Source organism: Colobus angolensis, unplaced genomic scaffold, assembly GCF_000951035.1.
Source record: "Colobus angolensis palliatus isolate OR3802 unplaced genomic scaffold, Cang.pa_1.0 Scaffold205, whole genome shotgun sequence".
Lineage (NCBI taxonomy): Eukaryota > Metazoa > Chordata > Mammalia > Primates > Cercopithecidae > Colobus > Colobus angolensis.
Genome location: NW_012115211.1, coordinates 4,251,768 through 4,274,588, shown reverse-complemented (window position 1 = coordinate 4,274,588; position 22,821 = coordinate 4,251,768). Strand labels below are relative to the sequence as shown.

The 22,821-nt window shown below is 40.6% G+C and overlaps 1 protein-coding gene across 1 annotated transcript in view; it reads left to right on the top strand.

Annotated features, from left to right (window-relative positions):
• Positions 1-22,821, top strand: part of NBAS (neuroblastoma amplified sequence) — a 406,203-nt gene that overhangs the window by 260,810 nt on the left and 122,572 nt on the right. Inside the window, exons 39-41 of the mRNA XM_011942078.1 lie at positions 4,168-4,244; positions 4,625-4,762; positions 19,996-20,225. Coding sequence (XP_011797468.1) covers positions 4,168-4,244; positions 4,625-4,762; positions 19,996-20,225 — 445 coding nt within the window. The remainder of the gene's footprint in view (positions 1-4,167; positions 4,245-4,624; positions 4,763-19,995; positions 20,226-22,821) is intronic.

Genomic DNA, 22,821 nt, shown 5'->3' with positions numbered 1-22,821 from the left:
TAATTTGTTTGGCATCAAAACCTGAACTAAACTGGCATGAGGCTACTTTATAGTCTGCTTATCTCACTTAATATAAGTATTCAAATGTTTTGCAGCAGAGATATTAATGTTTTGATTATTGGGTGTTCCCACACCATACTTAGGGTGTCATGTAATACATGATATGTATATAGTACAACCTCCTAAATTCCAAAACATTCTGAATTCTATAACTCAATATTATGTAGTCAATCAGTTGACCTAAGCTTTGATCCCAGGACTTTCTGGTTCTGACAGTGGTTTCCTTCCTGCTGTATCATTCTGTTTGATTTTGTAGTCAACAGATTCATTATGTATTTATAGATTTTGTTGTAGTTGTTGTTCTAAAACATGCCTGGGATTTTGGTTTTATTTGGATATTGGTCAGACACACAGACATGGAAATGATTGTCATGAAGGAAGAAGTTTATATACACAGATCCCTAAAAATGGAGGGCAGGACACACCCAGGTGGGGAAGCATCCTGGTGGTTTAGAGGCAGAAGGAGCCAGGGGAAAGTGTGGGTGAGGGCCTGGGTTTCATGGGAAGTAATAGGCGAGGCAGGGTGGGCAAGCTTGGGCAAATTGGAGATTGAATTGTATGGATAATTTGGGTGGGCTCTGGGATGTAGGGGTGGTCTCTGATTGTTTAGTTACCTTGCTGTGGAGTGATTAAAACAGAGGATTATTGCCTCTTGGAGTAGAAAAGCCAAGATAGGGGAGGTGGTTCCAAGTATGGGCTGTGATTGGTTTGTTTGCATGTCAGATGTGTGCTCACAGGCAAGTTATCTTACTCTGTAGGGATTAGCTAGACCTGGGAGGGGAAGTCTCTCCAGGATTAACAAGGCCCCCACCATGTCAAAGCAGTGTAAAAAAGACAACAACAACAACAAGAAGAAGATTCATGAATAGTTGTATTTATGAAGTAAAGTCTATGTCCATATTATTCACTTGAAACAAACATCTGTATTTTAGGGTGATGATTTTCACCACTTAGTAAAACTAACATTGATGACCCTTTAGACAACTTTATGAGTGTGATTTTTGTTGTTACTTTGAGCTCATGAAAATTAACTGTGTATTTTCTTTTTTGCCTGCTGTAAGCCTTATATTCAATTATGTATGTTCAAAAAATGTTAGTGACCATTTTGTGAGTTTGGTCTATGATATAACTATTTCAAAAATAAACCTACTGGAACTTACCTATCTAAATGAAAATTCTCTCCTTCAAAGACATTTCCTGGGGATTATGCATTTATTGCAACGATATCATCATTGCTGTTTTTTGTTGGGTTGTTTTTGTTTTGGGATTTTCCTCGAGCCTGTAGCATATTATTTGGAATATCTTCAGTGGTTACGTATTTTTATCCCTTGAGGGTGCTTTGTGTTTTGGAAATGAGCAAATGGATATTAAATGAAGGGAAAGATTGAGTTGATGTTACGATAAAAAGTTAGATGTGACTGGAAGACTGTAATAGGACTTCATTTCCTAGGTGGGCCTGAGATTGGTTCCAACTACAACTCCAAGAAAGAAGGTCTCCAACCTGGAGAAACAACCACACACCTGAAATAAGGGCTCCTGAGGGCTCCTTTGAAGAGACAGTGCTAAGTTTGATGAGTGGGTTCAGATATGCTTATTTGAAAATTGGCCTCTTTTGTGTCTAAAGAAGGGAGTATCTGAAGAAAATTAAAATGGAGTGGGAAAAAAACTAGGTGAGGTTGCAATTGAAGTCCACCTTTTAAATGACTATAAGAAATAAAATTAACAGAGAAGAATTATTAGTTTATAAAATAGAATTGTTTTTCTCGCCGGGCGCGGTGGCTCAAGCCTGTAATCCCAGCACTTTGGGAGGCCGAGGCGGGCGGATCACGAGGTCAGGAGATCGAGACCATCCTGGCTAACACGGTGAAACCCCGTCTCTACTAAAAAAAAAAATACAAAAAACTAGCCGGGCGAGGTGGCGGCGCCTGTAGTCCCAGCTACCTGGGAGGCTGAGGCAGGAGAATGGCATGAACCTGGGAGGCAGAGCTTGCAGTGAGCTGAGATCTGGCCACAGCACTCCAGCCTGGGTGACAGAGCGAGACTCCGTCTCAAAAAAAAAAAAAAAAAAAAAAAGAATTATTTTTCTCTCAAAATAAGGATCCTGAAGGACTGTTAGGCAGCTATCAAATAATAGAATATATAAGGTAGCGATAAGTCAAGTAGGCAGCCGTGTGTGTGTGTGTATGTGTGTGTGTGTGTGTGTGTTGTGTATTTGTGTAGTATGTTATTTCTAGGATCTAAGTAAATCCTTCTCAATTAGTTTAGAATTTTCAGCAGTTTCTACATGCTTTCTCTTTCTGGTATCAAAAATTTATAGCTTAACACCTTCATTCTTCATTTGTTAGTCTTCTGGGGTGTATTCACCAATTTTCCTCCTCCTCCTCCTCTTCTTCCTCCGCTTCCTCCCCCTCTTCCTCCTCTTCTTTTTTCTTCTTCTCCTTCTTCTTTTTTCTCCTTCTCCTCTTACTCCTCCTGCCTCCCACCTCTCCCCTGCCCCTCCTCCTCCTCTTTCTTTGTCTTCTTCTTTCTTCTTCTCTCTTCTCTCTTCTCTATTCTTCTTCTCCTTCTCCTTCTCCTTCTTCTTTCTTTCTTTTTTAGACAGGGTCTTGTTCTGTCATCCAGGCAGTGCAGTGGCACAATCATAGCTCGCTGCAGCATCAACCTCCTGGGCTCAAGTGATCCTCCCACCTCAGCCTCCTGAGTAGCTGGGACTATAGGCATATCCCACCATTGCCCAGCTATTTTTTTTTAAATTTTTTGTAGAGATGGGGTCTCATGGTGTTGTCCAGGCTGTTTTCAAACTCCTGGACTCAACTGATCTTCCCACTTTGGTCTCCTAAAGTGTTGGGATTACAGGCATGAACCCCCATGCCCAGCTGTGTTTTCTTTGATATTATAATAGGTTGTACAAAATTTGGTTTGGGCCCTTTGGATAGTATTTTGAATTATTTCTTTAGAGTCTTTTTATTCTTGAAAACATTCTAATTCATAAGGCAATATCTGGTTCAAAGAAGGTTCTTGCTGATATTGAGTGAAGGAATAAATTTGGAAGTAGACCTTGAAATAAATAGCTTTTGATTACAAAATATCTCTAAAGCTGTATGATTCCTTGCAGGAGCTGAGGCTGACTGGTGGTCCATTTGGTTCATAAGGTTTGGATAGCATGCAGGAAATGAATATTTGGAGAACTGATGTTCCCTTTGTAGATATACAGTGGGGAAGACACAGCAGATTTTCTTTGTGAATCACCCACAGGAAATTTTGAGTTCTAGGTCAGCCTCCGACACTTGAGCCATTTGTAGGTTCCTCCTCATCCTCCCACCGTGATTGGCATTAGTGCCGATCATGAGAGTGTGTTTTTTAAAAATAAAGAATTCATATTGTGGTTACATATGACTACCTAGTATTTGCTACTGAGATCCTAAATGAATAGGATACATCCTTACTGAGACAAACTGTGTACAAACACAGACCGTGTTGGCAATGCATGCTCTTACGTTAAAGCTATGACATTGGCAAGTTGTGGTTTGTGTAAAAAATTATGTGAAAAAGCAAAGTTTTTAATGGCTGGGATATTTTAAGATATACAAGCAAAACAAAAGACTGATTTTCTTTTCGTGGAGCATCATGAAGAGGGGTGTTTTGGAAGGAACAAAATCACATTATCGTCATTGTAGTAATCAAAAGATTTACCCTAAATTTGCACTCCTGACGCTATTTTATTGCTCTGATCTTTACTACTCATATTATCACCCTTCGTATTAGCTAACGTTGATACACAATTTTGTAGCATGGTCTGCATCTTTAAAACTGAAAGACCCAGCTCTAGGAAACCAGCCTCTCTCATGTCTTTGCACTTAGCCTTTGCAGCTGCCCTGACAAAATTTCCTCACGTATAAATAACCAACAGTATGCTTTTTCTGAATTAAGGCAAAGTTCCTATTTAACACGGTTCCATGTGATCTGTGTTTAGATGATGCTGAACAGACTTTCATAAAAGGTCTCTGCCACAAACTATTTGTTGAAATCTTATAGGGCTGAAACCATGGCACTTAATGACTATCATATGCAACCTCAGTAAAATAATGTTTCTTTTTCTGCATTCAGTTCTCTTGCAACTGGCAAGTGAAGCCTTGCCGAATGACATGACCTTGGCTCTTGCTTATCTTCTTGCCTTACCACAGGTAAGTTTGCCTTACCAATGAAGAACTTAAAAATGATAAATGAAAAATGTATACTGTGAATTTTTATCGGTAACATTGTTTATTGCATGTCATTTCCTCCTCTTAGTTCTTAGGTAATAAAGGATCCTGGTCAGTATCTAGAGAGTCAGTTCTACAGTTAGCTTAAATGTCGATCTTTACATCCACTTTTATTGCATAGGATCTGCTTTGTAGTGCCTTATGATTTTTAATGTAGTTATTATTAAGTTGATCTTGAACTTGAGTTGATATAATGGGAACTTTGGATGAAAAATCTGCAGGAATGACTAGAAATGTAATGGTTTATAATGATCTTCTTAATTTCCTTTCAGCTGAGTTAATTCTAACATGTTCCCTCCTAGGTGTTAGATGCTAACCAGTGCTTTGAAAAGCAGTCCCCGTCTGCATTATCTCTCCAACTGGCAGCGTATTACTATAGCCTCCAGATCTATGCCCGATTGGCTCCATGTTTCAGGGACAAGTGCCATCCTCTTTACAGAGTGAGTCTTCATGATTTCCATCTTATTAATGAGCAGAGTTAAGCCTTTTCTAAAATGCTCAAAACACGTGTTTAATTTTTGGAGGAACTGATGGTGTTTGTATCGAGAATGTATTCCAAGTGGCAGGCAGCCCTTGGCTTTTCTGTATTCAACGAAGTTGCTTTTCCAGGCATCAGTAAGTAGAGTTTAATATTTATTGTGAATATTGATTCCTCCCTCTAACTTTTCTTGCATTTACTTAATTTTACTAAGTTCTTAGTTAGGAATGACTAAAGTAGTAGGAAAGGCAAAATGGACAACTGTTTGTTTAACTGACTTTCTAAAAGGAAGATGGCTGTGCCTAACTTAGGAAAGTAGGCAACATAATTCTTTGAGCAATACTGCACTTTATTTTTTTTAAGCCAGAGGTATGAGAGTAGTCAGTTGTACAGACAGAATGTTGAAACATGTTATTCCTACTTGCCATAAGCCTCAGACAGCCTTTATGTAACTTTGTTGTTAATTTCCAAGTGAAAGCAAGTAAACATGGTCTCACGTTACATGTGTCTTCTTTTGTGGAGACAAAAGTATTACAGATGCCACTGGAAAATCCTTCCAAATACTTGTATAGACAGACTAGTTTTAATTATCAGCATTGCAAAATTATCTAATTTTTGTATTGGATCATTTTAAGAGTAGATAATTAAATTGATTAGACTTTATAATCCACTGTGTGCATAAATCCAAGGTTCAGATTTTATCAAGGTAAGAGTTCTCCTTTCCCAACCCCAAACAAATTCTAATACAACTTGTATTTTTCCTGTTTTGCCTGATAGGAAATTACTTTATATCAAAATGAAAAGTCCCAAAGCATGTACTATTTTTGACTGGGTAAGTTAGGAGAAAATCGTTCAATTCTATCCCACCTTTCGTATCTCGCCATCACTCTTTCCAAACTCAGATAGTGCAGTCACTCTATAAGAAAGCCTGTTTAGCCAGGTGCGGTGGCTCATGCCTGTAATCCTGGCACTTTGGGAGGCGGAGGCAGGCAGATCATGAGGTCAGGAGACAGAGACCATCCTGGCTAACACGGTGAAAACCCATCTCTAATACAAATACAAAAAGATTAGCCAGGCGTGATGCGGACTCCTGTAGTCCCAGCTGCTTGGGAGGCAGGAGAATAGCATGAACCCAGGAGGCAGAGCTTGCAGTGAGCCGAGATCGTGCCACTGCACTCCAGCCTGGGCAACAGAGTGAGACTCTGCCTCAAAAAAAAAAAAAGTCTATTTAAGATTTCCACACTTAAAACTGGCAAAGAAATAAAGCAGAATACTAAAAGATAAGGGTTAAAGTAAAGATGTGTTTAGCTTGGTTTCTATGTTCTTATAGTTCTTACACATTGTAGAAAGCTTACTCTATTTCCAGGTCTTATGTTTTATGTAAGGAAATAATTTCATGTGTCTGTCAAAGTTCTAGCTGCCTCAACCTTCCAAATCATATCTAAGAACTAGAATGATGTGAAAACCTTCCGTTAGTGGTGATAGATAGGCTTTCATCCATCAGTGTTTATTTACAACAAGACACGTGGAAAGGCCATCCATAACAGGTGACTCTCCCCGGACACCATCACTATTGGGTGTGTATTGGTTATGGGCGTAGTTTTATTCTCATGTCAGCATTTGGACAAGAAACAGGAATGCTTTATTCTTTTAACCAGCTCACCTAAGGTGTTACTTTGTTTTGGGAATCGTGGTTTTTTTTTTTTGTTCTTTGGTAGCTACTGCTGCTTTATACAGATGCTTATTTTATATAACTTTACTATACTCTAGTAATTTTGTTTTTTTTTTTTTTTACATCTCAGATATGGTTTTATGTGAAATAAGAAACATGCATTAATATGTGTTATAAATTAAGGGGCTGAAGTGATTAAGTGGAAATTTGGCAAATTTGTTTTACTCTTATCTTTTCATTAGCGCTATGTGCGTACACAAGTACTAAATAATTTCCTCTAAAACTCTAAGTACGTTGAAACACAACAAAGCTTTACTTTGACCAAATGCATATGGTAAACTTGATTTTTTTCTCCCTAAAAGTCAGTTGAGTTATCCAATATATTTGACTGAGGTCTGTACGTGGATGTCATTGAACTGGGATGCCGGTGCCGAAATTAGATCTCACTCTTCCATTCCAACTATATCATTTATATTAAGGTCCTACTGTTTGCCTACCCCATGCTGTACCTTTCCTGAATATGTAAGATTGGAAGGTCACTATATTTGTCCATTTTCATACTGCTATAAAGAACTTCCCAGGCCAGGCACAGTGGCTTATTCCTGTAATCACAGCACTTCGGGAGGCCGAGGCAGGTTGATCACTTGAAGTCAGGAGTTTGAGACCAGCCTGGTCAACATGGTGAAACCTCGCCTCTACTAAAAATACAAAAATTAGCTGGACATGGTGGTGGGCACCTGTAATCCCAACTACCGTGGAGGCTGAGGCAGGAGAATCGCTTGAATCTAGGAAGCGGAGGTTGCAGTGAGCCGAGATTGCGCCATTGCATTCTAGCCTGGGTGACAAGACTGGAATTCCGTCTCAAAAAAAATAAATAAAAATAAAATAAAAAACTAAAATTCCCTCAAGACTGAATAATTTATAAAGGAAAGAGATTTAATTAACTCACAGTTCAGCGTGGCTGGGGAGGCCTCAGGAAACTTACAATCATGGAGGAAGGTGAGGGGGAACCAAGGCACCTTCTTCACAAAATGGGAGGAAAGAGAAATGCCAAGCAAAGGGGGAAAAGCCCCTTATAAAACCATCAGATCTCGTGAGAGCAGCTTGGGGTAAACCTCCCTCATGATCCAGTTACCTCCACCTGGCCTGTCCCTTGACACATGGGGATTATGGGGGTTATAATTCAAGATGAAATTTGGGTGGGGACACAAAGCCTCACCATATCATTCTGCCTCTGGCCTCTCCCAAATCTCATGTCCCTTTCACATTTCAAGACCAGTCATGCCTTCCCAACAGTTCCCCAGAATCTTAATTCATTCCAGCATTAACCCAAAAGTCCAAGTCCAAAGGCTTATCTGAGACAAGGCAAGTCCCTTCTGCCTATGAGCCTGTAAAATCAAAAGCAAGTTAGTTACTTCCTAGAAGTAACTATGCTCTGCTTCTCTTTTAAACATGAGTTCCAATTCCAAACCATCTCTTTTTGTGAATGCATGAAACTGATTGCTTTTAAGAGCATCCAAGTCACCTTTTGAATGACTTGCTTCTTAGAAATTTCTTCCACCAGATACCCTAAATCATCTCTCTCAAGCAAAGTTCTACAGGTCTCTAGGGCGGGGGCAAAATGCCACCAGTCTCTTTGCTAAAGAATAGCAAGAGTCGCCTTTGTCCCCAGCAAGTTCCTAATCTCCATCTGAGACTACCTCAACCTGGACTTCATTGTCCATATCGCTGTCAGCATTTTGGTCAACGTCATTCAACAAGTCTCTAGGAACTTCTAAACCCTTCCACATCTTTCTGTCTTCTTCTGAGCCCTTCAAACTATTCCAACCTCTGCCTGCTGCCTAGTTCCAAAGTTGCTTTCACATTTCGGGTATCTTTATAGCAGCACCCTGCTTTCTACAGTATTAATTTACTGTTTTAGTCTGCTTTTATACTGCTATAAAGAACTAACTGAGACTGGAAAGGGTTTTAATTGACTCACACTTCAGCATGGCTAGGGAGGCCTCAGGAAACTTTCAGTCATGACAGAAGGCAAAAGGGAAGCAAGGCACTTTCTTCACAAGGTGGCAGGAAGGAGAAGTGCTGAACAAAGCAGGAAAATCCCCTTTATAAAACCATCAGATCTTGTGAGAACTCACTCATTACCATGAGAACGGCGTGGGGGAAGCCACCCTCATGATTCAGTTATCTCCACCTGCTCTTTCATTTGACACATCAGGATTATGGGGATTATAATTCAAGATGAGAGTTGGGTGGGGACAGAAACCTAACCATATCAGCCACTCCATCAGTCAGCTGTCAGTCATTAAGCATCCCTCATGTGCCACACCTGCTGCTGAGCCTTGGGGTTGGAAGATGACTATGGCATGGTGCCGGACCTCAAGACCTTGCTGCTTGCTCTAAATCCGTATGAGACAGTTAAGTAAATGTGGATTAGACTGGCAGCAAACTAGAGAACTGAAGATGGATGTGGGAGAGACAACAAGTTACAGCTTTTAAGAAAGCCGAAAAACTGGCTGCGCAGCCACATTTTGGGCTATAATCTTCAGTTTCATTTCTTTCATTAAAGTAGTTCTCTTGGAGGGAAGTTGTAGTACAACTTATATTTTTCTTGTTTTCCCTGATAGTAAATTACTTTATACCAAAATAAAAAGAAAAGTCCTAATGCATGTGTTGTTTGTGACACAGATGAGTCAGGAGAAAACCGTTTCATTCCATCCCACCTTTCATATCTGGCCACTACTCTTTCCAAATCCACATACTGCAGTCACTCTGCGGGAAACAACTAAAGCTTGCCAAGAAATAAAGCAAAATACTGAAGGATAAGGGTTCAGAGTGAAGGTGTGTTTATATTGGTTTCTGCTTCCGTGTTCCTACAGTTCTTTCCACTTGGTGGAAAGTGTTTTATTTCCAGGTCTTATATTTTGTGTACCTTTTATCAATTCAGCATTAGAGTACCTACTCGAAAGGACATAGAGCTTGGCATTGTAGTATAAAGAATACGTCTGGGTTTTTGTTCCTTTCTACCTCTTACCCCAATTTCTGTTTCTTCCATCCAGCTTCTATCAACCCACCATCTCTGCCCATTAACTCTCGTTCTTATTTCTGTCACCATTTTTCTATTGTATTAGTCAGGGTTCTCTAGAGCGGCAGAAGGAATAGGATATAGCTATGTATGAAGGAGAGTTTATTAAGCAGTATTGACTCACACCACCCACAATGATGAATTCCCACAATAGGCAGTCTGCAAGCTGAGGAGCAAGGAAGCCGGTTTGAGTCCCAAAACCTTGAAAGAAGGCAATCCGACAGTACAGTCTTCAGTCTGCGGCTGAAAGCCCAAGAACCACTAGCAAACCAGTGATGTAAGTCCAAGAGTCCAAAAGCTGAAGACCTTGGAGCCTCGTGTTCAAGGGCAGGAAGCATCCAGCACAGGACAAAGATGAAGGCTGACACTTGATATTAACCATCACGTCTATCAAATTGTCTTTTCCTTTGAAAGTGTTCCTTGGAGGTCTCCTGCCCTCATGCTAGCTCTTGGCCTCTAATTCCTGGTTGTCACACTACCTACCCACCCTGTGGCATAGTTCCAGCCACCCACCACCATTCCCTTTCTGGGTGCAACAACATAGGGTAGCCGCTGTTCAGAGTCATTGCTTGAGGAAGCAGCATTAATCCTGTGGGAACAGAAGCCATTAAAGTCCATGGGGCCCAGTGATGATGCCTGAACACCTGATTTCTAACCTTTCAGCTGGTCCAGACAGAAAGAGGTGCCCTCTGGTAGCCTGCGATAGCACACGGGCATGAGTCAGCTAGTTCTCCAGGGGCTTCTTGGCAATCTCTGGAAAGCATCCGATTGTTGGTCTAAAAGGAAAAAATGAAGAATTAGAGAGAATCCAGGATGTTTTTCCCATCAAGATGCAAAGGCTTTCTGAATGTCTTCCAGACAGACGGATGTGTCACCAGTGAGTGGGTGAGAGTTACCACCTCTCCATTTGTTTCCATCTCTCCACCTCATGTCCTCACCTTAATTCAGTCTTCCATAGTTCTTCACCTACATGTCCTGCGACAGCCTCATGAACATCACCTTGTCTTCATGTTTTTACTTTTATATTTTCCCCTGAACAACTGCCCGAGTAGTCATTCTAAAATGGAGGTGTAGACATCCTCCTCTCCACCCAGAATCCTTCAGGATCTCCCATTGCCCTAGCATGTTCTACACATCCCACAATCAGCCTCTGTTTTTCCAACTTCATCGTTCTGTGCTGCAGCCATACCAAAAACTCTGCCTTCAATGCTTTTTGCCCCCATTTCTTTGCTTAGCTACTTGGTTCGGGTGTCACCTCTCTCAGGAACCTTTCTCCAGTCCTCCAAGCTGGGTTGGGTCCTCCCCCGTGTGCTTTTGTATTCCCCTGTACTTACCACTGTCAGAGCACATGCGTTCTATTGTTTTGAAGGTAAATACTTTTCATCTTGCTGGAAGAAGGTGGGATAAGCTGCCTGGCTGAGCCTTCTGGCTTTCATCTTTCTCCTGTGCTGGAGGTGTTCTGTTCTTGGACATCAGATCTGGCGCTGTCTCCAGGAATTGAATTGGAGGACACCCAGTTCCTGTCTGTTCCCAAAATGATTGCTCACTTGGTGGGGAGAGACTCTCCCCACTTCTGGTCACAGACATCTTCTGCATTGGTGATCTTTGTGGTGTAAGAGCAGAGGAGAACCCGGTGTGGGAGTTTTGTAAACAGCCGTCCTAAAGTACCTTTCACGTTCATTCTGCTGTTTGATCCTTTGAGCGACCTCATTTTGCAGAAAAGGAATCTTCTTTATAGAAGATACAACTCAGAAGTGTAGTTACTTCCTCAGGGTTACTCTGGTAGAAAGTGATATCCAGTCATTTAAAGCCCCGGATGCCAAGCTTTACCTGCTTTTTACTTGGACAGCGGCCGCTCAAGCTTTGTTTCCAAAGAAGCAGTGTCACTGTTTTTCAGACGTGAGTGATCTTGGCGGCACACAAACCTAACGGGTAATTCCCAGCAGGATATTTTCCTGTGCCGCTCCATGTCTACCAGGTAACATCCTGCATATGACAGATAAGACCCTCAGTGAACTGGCTGGCTCTTCCTTACCCCTCCAGCCATGTTTCCTGACACTGCTTCTTTTGAAGTTTATGTTCTGGCTGCTCAGAACTTAGCTTTCTCTGAATTTAACATCCTTTATTGTGCCTCTGTGCGCATGCGGATCGAGTTCCCCATCTGAAATACTTCTTCCTTCTGCCCTCAGTGGGCAGGCAAGTCTGAGCTCAGAGGCACCTCCTCTGAAACTTACTTGGCCTCCTTCCATCTCCCTCTGTTCCTTGTGTGTGCACCCATGGAAGCAGTTCTTTTTAGGATGACAGTCGATACACATCTCTCTCCGCTCAGTGTGGCAACCTTATTTGAAGACAGGAATTCTCTTGCTCCCTGTATCCCCAGACCTAGCCCACTGTAGTTATTCAGTGACTGTTGATTGGTATGTAGATGAGTTCAGGAGTCATGTCAAGTGCTGTGTGTCAGAACAGCTTGAGGTTTCAGGTTTGCAGTTGTGAGTTCTGACCCTTATGGATTTGCAGGAAACACTGGTAGACATGATAGTTGGATGTTGGATGTTTTAAGTATATAGGAGTTTTTCATTGGCTGCCTAATGGCTCATTATTTGAGTGTTTTCAGCATCTTCCTCTGCATAAAACAGCACTGCTGAGTTTGGAATTAAATATGACAAACTCTAGATGAATCATCTTGGAAATTGAAATCAAAGTGGTTTCAATTTGTTGCCTACACATAATAACACCCAGTGAAGCTTAGCTTTCACTCAGTTGTCAGTTCAACTTGTTTCTAATTCCACAGTCTTTTCACATTTTCTCTTCCCACCTCCTGGATATGCGCTGCAGGAATGCTGGCTTAGGTAGATTACTAGCCTTGAATAAAAGTATTGATAGAATTTGTGGGCTTATTTCCCATGCACAGCCTGTGCATCTTGAAGGGCATCACCATCCTGAGCCAGCAGAGGCCCCCTGGAGCCCAGCAGCTCTCTCAGATGATCCATGGAGCTGGCTTCCTCACCTGCATTTTTCCTTTTAATTTTATATACTGATGGTTAGCAAATGGTCAGTCCGAGAGAATTTTCTCTTCTAGCGTTTGTTCTAATTAACTCATTTTTACATTTAAAAAATAATACACACGTGACCTAAAAACTCAATGTTGAAAATAGTATGTAATAAAAAGTCAGTGTTTCTCATTTGTATCCATCCAGAGATAGTTCATGGCTGTACATACTTATATAACTATATTTTAGACAGATGTAAGTAGGCTGTGCACATTGTTCTGTACTTGATTTTTTTCCCTCATATCTTACCTTTGTAATTATTGTAAATGTATTTTGAAGTGTGATCTTTGCAGCATTCTTTTAAAAAAGTGTTCAGAAGATAAAATCGGTTAAAAATGGAAGCATGTCCTTTAGTTTTATAGACTAGGGAAGCAAACTCAGCAGGGGATGAAATTCAGAACATTATGGTAGACTATTTCTAAAATGCGTTTTTTTAAGCTACTAATTGAAAATACTAAGTAGAAAATTATCTCAAGCAAAATAACAACCCTAAAGGGGAAACACACCACCTGTTTAAAACTTTCCAAATACTATTACCAAGAAATGTAGAGACTATTAAACCAGAATGGATTTATTACCCCTACTAGTAAGCAGTAGATTAAGTCATTGAGCATTTTGTTGTCATGAATATTTATGCATATTTTGTTGTTACAGGGATTTGACCATATTCTTTAAAGAAATCATACTTTATTCACCTCCCTGAAGAACTGCATTGCCAAGTTTTGAGGGGAAAATCAAGTAATTTAACTCTTCACAATTTTCTCTTTAAATTATGAATGGCTTTTTATGCTGTTAGTTTTTGCAGCCTGTGATCTTTTGCCATATCACTTTGAATACTGAATATGGAAGATTTTGAAGCTGCCCAGAAAGCTCTTCATAAGCTTCTTAGAGACTAAAAGCTTTCATACCCATGCATCATGTCACTGAAGTTAGATGTTGGAAAGAAGGAGGAAGTTTGAGTTTACTAACCAGAAACCTCCGAGTGATTTTAGGTGTGAAGCTGGACGTAGAACAACTCACGGAGACTTGTTCAGCAGTATGGGGGAAGCGGGTGGGAAGCCAGGTGGCTTGAGTCACTTTCCAGCTGCAAGACTACAGCTCTGGATGCTTCAACTACAAATGGGAGTGTCTATAAAGCAAGAAACAGTGTTCCCCGTGCACATCCCTGGCTAGATAGGAGGGTCAAATGAAAATCATGTGAAAATGCTTTTGAAACTTTAATGTTATGCACTCGTGGAGTGAATAAATGTATGTATGAAATGCAGTGTTGGAATGAGTAGGAGATGCTTTGGAGTATTTTGGGAAAAGTAGTGATAAGCTCAGGGGAACAATTTTTACTCAAATTTAATTTGAATATTGGAAATAATCATAACCAGTAACCAGTAAAGTTTCTTGAGGAAGGCATAGGAAGTACCAGTGGCAATGATCAGAAAATAATTTGCATAGGGAGCTAGAACTTACAAATGCTCATTCATTCGGTCTCATTTCGTCTTTATGGGGATTCAGAAGAAATTTCTTCAATTTTAGAAATGGAAAACTTAAAAGCCCAGGAGGGAAGAGCTGGTAATCCAGATCACTGGTGCCAACTCCTGTGTTTTTCCCCCGTAACTAATTTTTTCTTAGAAGCTTTTGTGAGAAGTTGTCTCTTCTCATTTTTTATGAGTTATTCTCAGTATCATGCTTTATACAATAAATTGAAGTACTGAAAATCTTTTTATACACAACAAATATTTGATGAGCTATAAATTCGTACATGTACAACCTGTTATCAAAAAATTAATAGAATGTCCCTAATCACCACCTTATTACTTATTTTTTGTATAGATGGGGTCTCACTATGTCACTCAGGCTGGTCCCGAACCCCTGGGCTCAAGCAGTCCTCCCACCTTGGCCTCCCAAAGTGCTGGGATTACAGGCACAAGCATCCGTGCCCAGCCTCACCACCTTATTAAGACAGAATTTTAAAAGGAGGTGTATTTGTATCAGGGAGTTTAACAGAAAATGTTATTGTTGCTTATGATTCTAAAATACTCTGTTATCGTTAGAGAAGAAAAAACAAGCGGCTTGAAAATGCAGCTCAAATAGAATATCCAGTTGAACACCTAATGGACATTTATATCTACACACACACACACACAAGCACATACATATGGCATGAGAGGAGGAATGTATGTGTGGAAAAATGTCTGCCTGGAACAATACAGAATGACAGCATTAAATCTATCATTGAAAATCTATCATTTGTGAAAGGACTCTAATGGCAAGTGTATTAGTTCATTCTCACACTGCTCTAAAGAACTATCTGAGACTCGGTAATTTATGAAGAAAAGCGTTTTAATTGACTCATAGTTCAGGCTTTACAGGAAGCATGGCTGGAAGGCCTCAGGAAACTTACAATCATGGCAGAAGGCAAAGGGGAAGCCAGCATGTCTTACCATGGTGGAGCAGGGGAGAGAGAGCAAAGGGGGAAGTGCCACACACTTTTAAACAACCGGATCTCATGAGAACTCCATCACGAGAACAAGCAAGGGGGAAAGTCTGCCCCCATGATTCAATCACCTCCCACCAGGGCCTTCTTCAGCATGTGGGGATTACAATTCGAGATGAGATTTGGGTGGGGACACAAAGCCAGGTTATAACAACAAGTCTTATTAACATGTAGTGGGAGCTGTGTCTACATTGGTCCAATCAAGAGCCTTGTATTTTTAAGAGATGCCCCTTCCTACATACCGAATATAAAAGGATGGTTCTTATGGAGCATTATGCCTGGGAGTTATAGCGCTGCTTTGTCACTTACCAGCTTAAAGGCCTTAGATAAGTTCATTCTTTATTCATCTGTAAAACAGAGATGACAGTAAGAGATGCCTGTCCCACAGGGTTGTTAGTGCAAAATGAGACTCAGTACATGTTAGTGCAAAATGAGACTCAGTACATGTTAGTGCAAAATGAGACTTAGTACATGTTAGTGCAAAATGAGACTCAGTACATGTTAGTGCAAAATGAGACTTAGTACATGTTAGTGCAAAATGAGACTCAGTACATGTTAGTGCAAAATGAGACTTAGTACATGTTTTAGCACTAGACGTGTTCCATCCTGAAGACTGAAATGCTAGATTTTTATCCTTAAATATCTCTTGGGAAAAGTGAATAAGTTTTTTGTACAAAGAATATGAAATAAAAATGATTCACAGAGGACTAGATAATTTGTATTTAGTGAGAAGAGATTAAAGTTGCATAAACTGTGTAGAAATCTGTTGGCTATAATGTGTGGCCTGAAATTATAATTTTTTTTTTTTTTTTTTTGAGATCAGGATCTCAGTCTGTCCCACAGGCTGGAGTACAGTGTTGTGATCATAACTCACTGCAGCTTTAAACTCCTGAGTTCAAGTGATCCTTGTGCTTCAGCCTCCCTAGTAGGTAGGACTATAGGCATGCACTATTATGCCAGGCTAAGTTTCATTTTCTTAATGTTTTTTTGTGGAGACAGGGTCTCACTGTGTTGCCCAGGCTGGTCTTAAACCTCTGGCCTCAATTGAGCCTCTAGCCTCATAGAATATCCTTCTTTCTACACCTGCAAGGATTTGCAAAAATTAATTTTTTCAATGACAGAAGTCTCGCACTGTCACCCAGGCTGAAGTGCCGTGGTGCAATCTCAGCTCACTGCAACCTCGCCTCCCGGGTTCATGTGATTCTCCCACCTCAGCCTCCTGAGTAGCTGGGACTACAGCTGAGCGCCACCATGCCCAGCTAATTTTTTTGGTACTTTTAGTAGAAACGGGGTTCTCCATGTTGGCCAGGTTGGTCTCCCACTCCTGAACTCAAGGGATCCACGTGCCTCCACCTCCCACTCTGCCTTCCAAATTGCTGGGATTACAGGTGTGAGCCACCGTGCCCAGCCTCTTAATGACAGAATTCTTATACATTTTTAGGATTTCAGTCTTAGAAAGCTGATCACCTGGTGATGCTCTTTTGCTTTATATCTGAAGAAACTGAGTCCCCGTGGAATCAAGAAAGGGAATCAACTGCTCCCTCCATGGAGTTTCCAAAACTCTTAGCTTATGATTGTGTAAGGCTGCTTATGTTTGGATGCCTTCTCTGAATTGTTTATGTGTACATCTTTGTCAATCAGTAGTTTTTAATTCTTTTAGAGTAAGCTGTGTGTCCAATTTGTTTTCATAGAATAATGGAGAAAGGAGAGCTTTAAAATACCTTTCTTTTTTTTTTTTTAGTGCCCCGTAACAAACTGTGAGTAGGATGTGCTATTAACATTCTTTTATAAGTGAGGAAACAGATAGGAGGTAACTTGTTCCAGCCTGCGTCCCTACGGAGTGGGGAACCTGCAATATCAACCAGTACTACAGACTTCAAAGCCAGTCCAATCTGCTCCTGCTTTCACCATGTACCTGATATGTGCAGGAGACTGTGCTGTGTTCTGCAAATTATGATATACACATGGTCTCTGCCCTCCGGAAGTTTTAATTTAAGAGAAGGCAATGCAAAATGAATTATACAGTAGAGGTACACTTAAACTATGATTTGTGTGTGCCTTTTAGCCAATTCCAGAATTCCTTTGATTTCTGGAGCACCTCCTTCCTGCCAGGTCTTGGTTTGTACGTTTTATATAATATTGTCTCTTAGGCTTCTCACAACCATGAATGCTGTATATTATCACTGCTATTTTATAGATGAGACAGTGAAGTTCATAGTTAAGTAATTTGTACAAGGTCATTCAGCTAGTAAGCTCTGTGTGTCTGTGCTTATTTCACTGTGCCATGTCATTTTATTCATTGGCAAAAGGAGACAATAGTGTCTTTTTGTCACATATGAAGGTTGTATGTGGGGACTCAAAACTTTCTACAGGTTACATAAGAGCCTGTGGAAATGTTTGTAGCAATAACTGTGCTCATTCTTGCTATGCATTAATATTTTGGAGCTTTTCTCTTCACCTGGCCTTGGGATTTGTTTCATGGACTGTATTAGAATACAAAGAGAATAGAAACCAGCAGTTCTGCCATTGAGGCTAATGAGAAGTGTAGGCCATTCTCCTAGTACATGTATTAAATCTTGGAGATACCAGAAAATAAAAAGTCAAAAATGAATGTGGAACAAAACTATGAGAAACCGTTGGGAGAACTAAGGGAGTTGGTTCTAAGAGTAGGGGATAGAAACAATAGCCTCGTAGAGAGACGGGTGTGGAGTTATATGGAGAGATCGGTTAGATGGTTATAGCCTTTCCTTCAAGGTGTATTCAGCAAGTTCAGGCTGAAAACTTTAGCCTGAAAGCACCAGGTGAGAATACAAAAGCCTTCTTCATTGTTTTCTGAACATAGATTTGGTTGTGGGGTATAAATCTGGGGCACTAGGAACTCCTTCAAGGAACAACCAAAAAGAGCTCTCCTGCCACCCTAAAACCGTGATCATTGGATATTTGGTCTTGCTCTCTCTATGACTGGGAAGGAAAGTGCAAATCAGATGACGCGTAAGAGCAGCAGGCCACGGCAGAGCACACCAGAGTGCCAAGCAGGTGACGATGGGCCAGCTGGCCCACGAGCAGCATCCCTGCGTCAGAGAACTGCAGAGGTGGATATGCACATGTGGAGGTTCAGGGTGGTGCCCTGAGGGGTTTGGCCAACAGATAGAAAGGGAATTTAGTTAAATGTCAGCCACAGATGCACTAAGAGTTGGGTGACGGCATCCCCTTTGCCTAAATCTGTTGCCAGGAATACTGTTTATATGCAGCTGGTTCCCAAATCACTCCCTAATTGCAGTTAGATTTGGCTTATACACTTCATTTTTCCTTCAAGCCTTAGCCATATAGGTGTTAGCACATTTTCTACCTTTTACTGGAATTTGTCTCCCTGTTTTTTGCTGCCCTCGTCATTACTGGTATGGTACCTGAGTATTTAACCTAGACATTAACTCTTTGAAGGAAACTTTGATAACACCTGCCCATTCCTGTGTATTCCCAGAGCACCCTAGGCTTAACTGTGTCGCACCATTTTACAGTTGTTTGCATGACTCCCTGTCCTCATAGATTGTATTCCTGTAGGGAAGAGCCATGTCCTCTTACTGAATGACTTGTTACTTAACAGGTGCACAAGAAATATTTATTGAATGAATGAAAGATGGCCTTGTAGCTTACTATGGAATAGTTTGTATTCAAACCCAGTTCTTTTAACTTGAGACACATATTTGTGGTTTTGAGAGTAGGACTCAGTGTATGCACAGAGGTAGGGAAAAAAATTAAATATAGTAAGATTGACTTTTACTCAAATCCATGTGCCAGAATCTAAGAAGATTTCTTTAATTGTTTTTTATCAGCACTCCCAGATTGTTCCTTAATAGGATCAAGAGAAAGAATGTCAGGCTAGGTTTGGTAATCTAGACATTGACAAATCTCCTATGCAGCTCAGAATAATGGCTTACACACTGGAAATGCTGACAGCTTACTATAATTAGCTGTGTGTTTCTGAGAACCAAAAGTAGATTCTTGGTTTTTTCCTCTAATTTGCTTATATTAAATATGTGGCATGTCTTCCCAGGAAGTGGGATTGATCGAGTTAGTGCTGTTCAAGTATTAAGCTCCCTGTTAAGTAATTCCAAAATCATGGCTCAGCTCTGTAACTTCATTAACACCCAGACCAACTTTAATACAAATAAATGTGGCCAGTTAATCACTTACTCTCTTTTCCTGTCAGCTGTTGGATTCTAGGTTGTGTTCTATTTGAATGAATTTCTTGTTATTAGAGAAGCTGCTCGGAATCATAGACTAATATCCCATCGAGCCCCAAATTAGAAGAGTAAAAATTGGTTGGAAGCCTTTTTTTATGCAGCTTGCACTATTTATGATTTCAGGAACAGAGTGGAGGTTTTTTCCCGAACTTATCCCTGGAGAAAATACTTTTCTCCTCAGCGGTCTAGCCATTTATAGTGAGGTTATTGAACTGCAACTTTGTTATTGAGAACACTTATTGTAGTCTACAGCAAATTTATCCAGAGGCAATGATGATGAAAATTACTTCCAGAGTGAGTTACTGTGAGTGATCAGATGGTTGGGAGACAAATCTGATGGAGGTTTATAGTAGTTGAAAGAGCAAGAATGTATTGTTTTTTAAGTGTTTGGAGGTTTTAAGGTTGAAGAAGAACAGAGCAAGAGTTCAATAAGCTGTTTTTAGGCCTAGTGCTGTGTCCTGTCTTCGTGGTCTGCTGCATGGGTAAAGTGCCACTTTTGCAAACTGACTTTTCAGGGCCGTTGGGAGCCTTATGAAATGGCAGTAGTGTACAGAGCCAAACAGTTCCTTGCAGACATGGTCTTCTTCCTTTTGTTACTCACTTGCTCATGTTTGTATGATGTTTGTCAAATGTCTTCTTTTCCATGTCTTTCCTAGGCTGATCCCAAAGAACTAATCAAGATGATCACCAGGCATGTGACTCGACATGGGCATGAAGCCTGGCCTGAAGACCTTGTTTCACTGACCAAGCAGTTATACTACTACAATGAACGTCTCCTGGATTTCACTCAGGCGCAGATCCTTCAGGGCCTTCGGAAGGGTGTGGATGTGCAGCGGTTTACTGCAGATGACCAGTATAAAAGGGAGACTATCCTTGGTCTGGCAGAGTAAGTGATACCCTTTGTCTCATAAGAGGATGGATTTAAACTGCAAAAGAAGAAGTTCAGCTACCAGGACTATTAATTTCAGTCCTTTGAAGTTTTACATTCATGGTTGCTATGAATAGGGCTTTCCCCAACTTCTTCTAGTCTTACATGGGCTGTGTGCCTTCTCCAAACCAATCAGTAAATGCAGACAGCATTCCCAGCTAAAAAAGTTTCCCACGATGTTTAAATTATTAGTTAAAATAGCGATTTTTGGCTGGGTGTGGTGGCTCATGCCTGTAATCCCAGTACTTTGGGAGGCTGAGGTGGCCCAAGATCTCAAGATCCCTTGAGGTCAGGAGTTTGAGACCAGCCTGGCTAACATGGCAAAACCCCATCTCTACTAAAAATACAAAAATTAGCCAGGCATGGTAGCATATGCCTGTAATCCCAGCAACTCGGGAGGCTGAGGCATGAGAATCACTTGAACCCAGAAGGTGGAGGCTGCAGTGAGCCAAGATCATGCCACTGCACTCCACTCCAGCTTGGGCAACAGAGCAAGACTCTGTCTCAAAAATACCAAATAATGATTTTTTTAAGCTTATTTTTTTAAGTTTCTGTTTTTTAAAAACTATTTCCTGTAGTTTTGATAGCCCAGTTCTAAAATTATGACCATGTTAGAGGTAATAACATGGTCGGGGCGAAAAATGGGAAGCTCAGGATGGAAATTTAAAAATAAGATTGTCCTTTGTGTCTGGCTAGAAATCTCACTTTTCAAAGCACATGGCACTTTAATTTCTTCTTCAGTATGGTCAACTAGATACAATTGACTTGTCATTCCGGGTAACTTTATCTGTCCTGGTCTTCTAGAGAAAGAGAAGCCAGCTGTTTTCCCTTTAGTCCCTTCCCCCTGTCAAGAGAAGAGCAGGCCTGTTGTGAGATGATCGCTCAGTTCAAGGCCCAGGCGGAGACCTTGCTTTCTCAATGTGGAATTCCCTTTGGTTTTAGTGCTGGTGTTTGCTTTTTGTTTTAGTTGTCCAGGTCAAATGAGAAGCACTTACATGTTAGAAGTTGGGAAAGTGTGTTCACCCACAACAGTTAATTAAGTAGAGATGTTTTGTTTTTAAGACCATCATTTATTGAGTGCTTATCATGGGCAAGGCACTATGCAAAGTGCTCTATAAACTTTGTATAAATGTCTTTTAATCCTCAAGGATAACCCAATGAGATAAAATGTTGTTATCCCTAGTTTATAGTTGAGAAAAATGGTGCTTAGGGATATCAAGTAACTGATATTTTAAACTGATATCAAGGCCTGAGTTTCCATAGATGGTGAGAGTCACAGCTATGGCTTTAACCTGGATCCATCGCAAAGCCTCACATCTTCACCACAGCACCGTATGCCTCCCCTACTACCCATTGCATTCTCAAGGAAGCAGTGGATGTGATTCAGTCTCTAGGCTTCCAGCCTTTGAAACTAAGGTTAAATTGTACCTACATTTAATGGTTATTTTTCTCTCCTGACAACTTACTTTAAAATAGCAAAAATAATCTTGATTGTGGTAGTGGAGTATGTTATTTTTTATCATTATCATTTAAATCCTTGAGAAGGTGGCAAACTCATCTTGGTTCTCTGTAATACTTTTATATTAGCCTGGACTTCTTTCTTATTAGAAGACACCCAAAATTCTCTTTAGAATAAGGCATGGCACAGAGAGATCAAAAGAAAAATAGCAGGAACAACCTATAGCTGGTCTCAATTAAGAAGAGAAATACGGAATTGTTTTTCTCTTCTCCTCTGTCCTTCCGGAGGTTCATAATTTCATAACGTCATTTAGTGTCCAATTTGAGAGTGATCTGAGAGGCCAACCTTCTGACTTTTAAGAAAAGGAATCAGAACTAGAGAGCTTTAAAGAGTTGCTCAAGGTCATACAGCCAGGAGTTGAGCTTGGGTTACTTAAGTCCAGTATGCTTTTGCTGGGGACATTTGGTAATCCTTGGTGCCATGTTCACGGTTTCTTAGAAGATGATTATCATGCAGAATAAAAACTTACAAGGCAAGGCATGCCTTATATCATCAGTTACATTTTGCTAGAGTTTTTGGCCTTTATATTCTTTGTTAAGCATGCAGCTAGTATATGCTATTTGAAGTATGTCCTAGAGAACAAATATATGCTTTTGATAAATATATAATAGAATCTTCTGTACAATCAGTTACTTAGAAAAATATACAGCAGTGTTTGAATGGCTTCTTTAAGATGCCTCAGAGTTTCCACCAGCTTGCTGCTTTCTTCTTCTGCTATGGAGTTGGGATGTCAATGCCTCGCGCACAAGAATTCTTGAAGGATTCACATCCTTCTGTTTGCAGCATCACCTTCACTTGTACACAGTGTGACCATTCTTCCTCGTCTTTCTCACTGCGTGTCCCTTTTCTTTTCTCTTCTCTTCTCTTTTTTCTTTTTCTTTCTTTTCTCTTGAGATGGAGTCTCGCTTTGGTGCCAGGCTATAGGGCTATGGCAGGATCTCAGCTTACCATAACCTCTGCCTCCTGGGTTGAAGTGATTATCCTGCCTCAGCCTCTCGAGTAGCTGGGACTACAGGTGCGTGCCACCATGCCCGG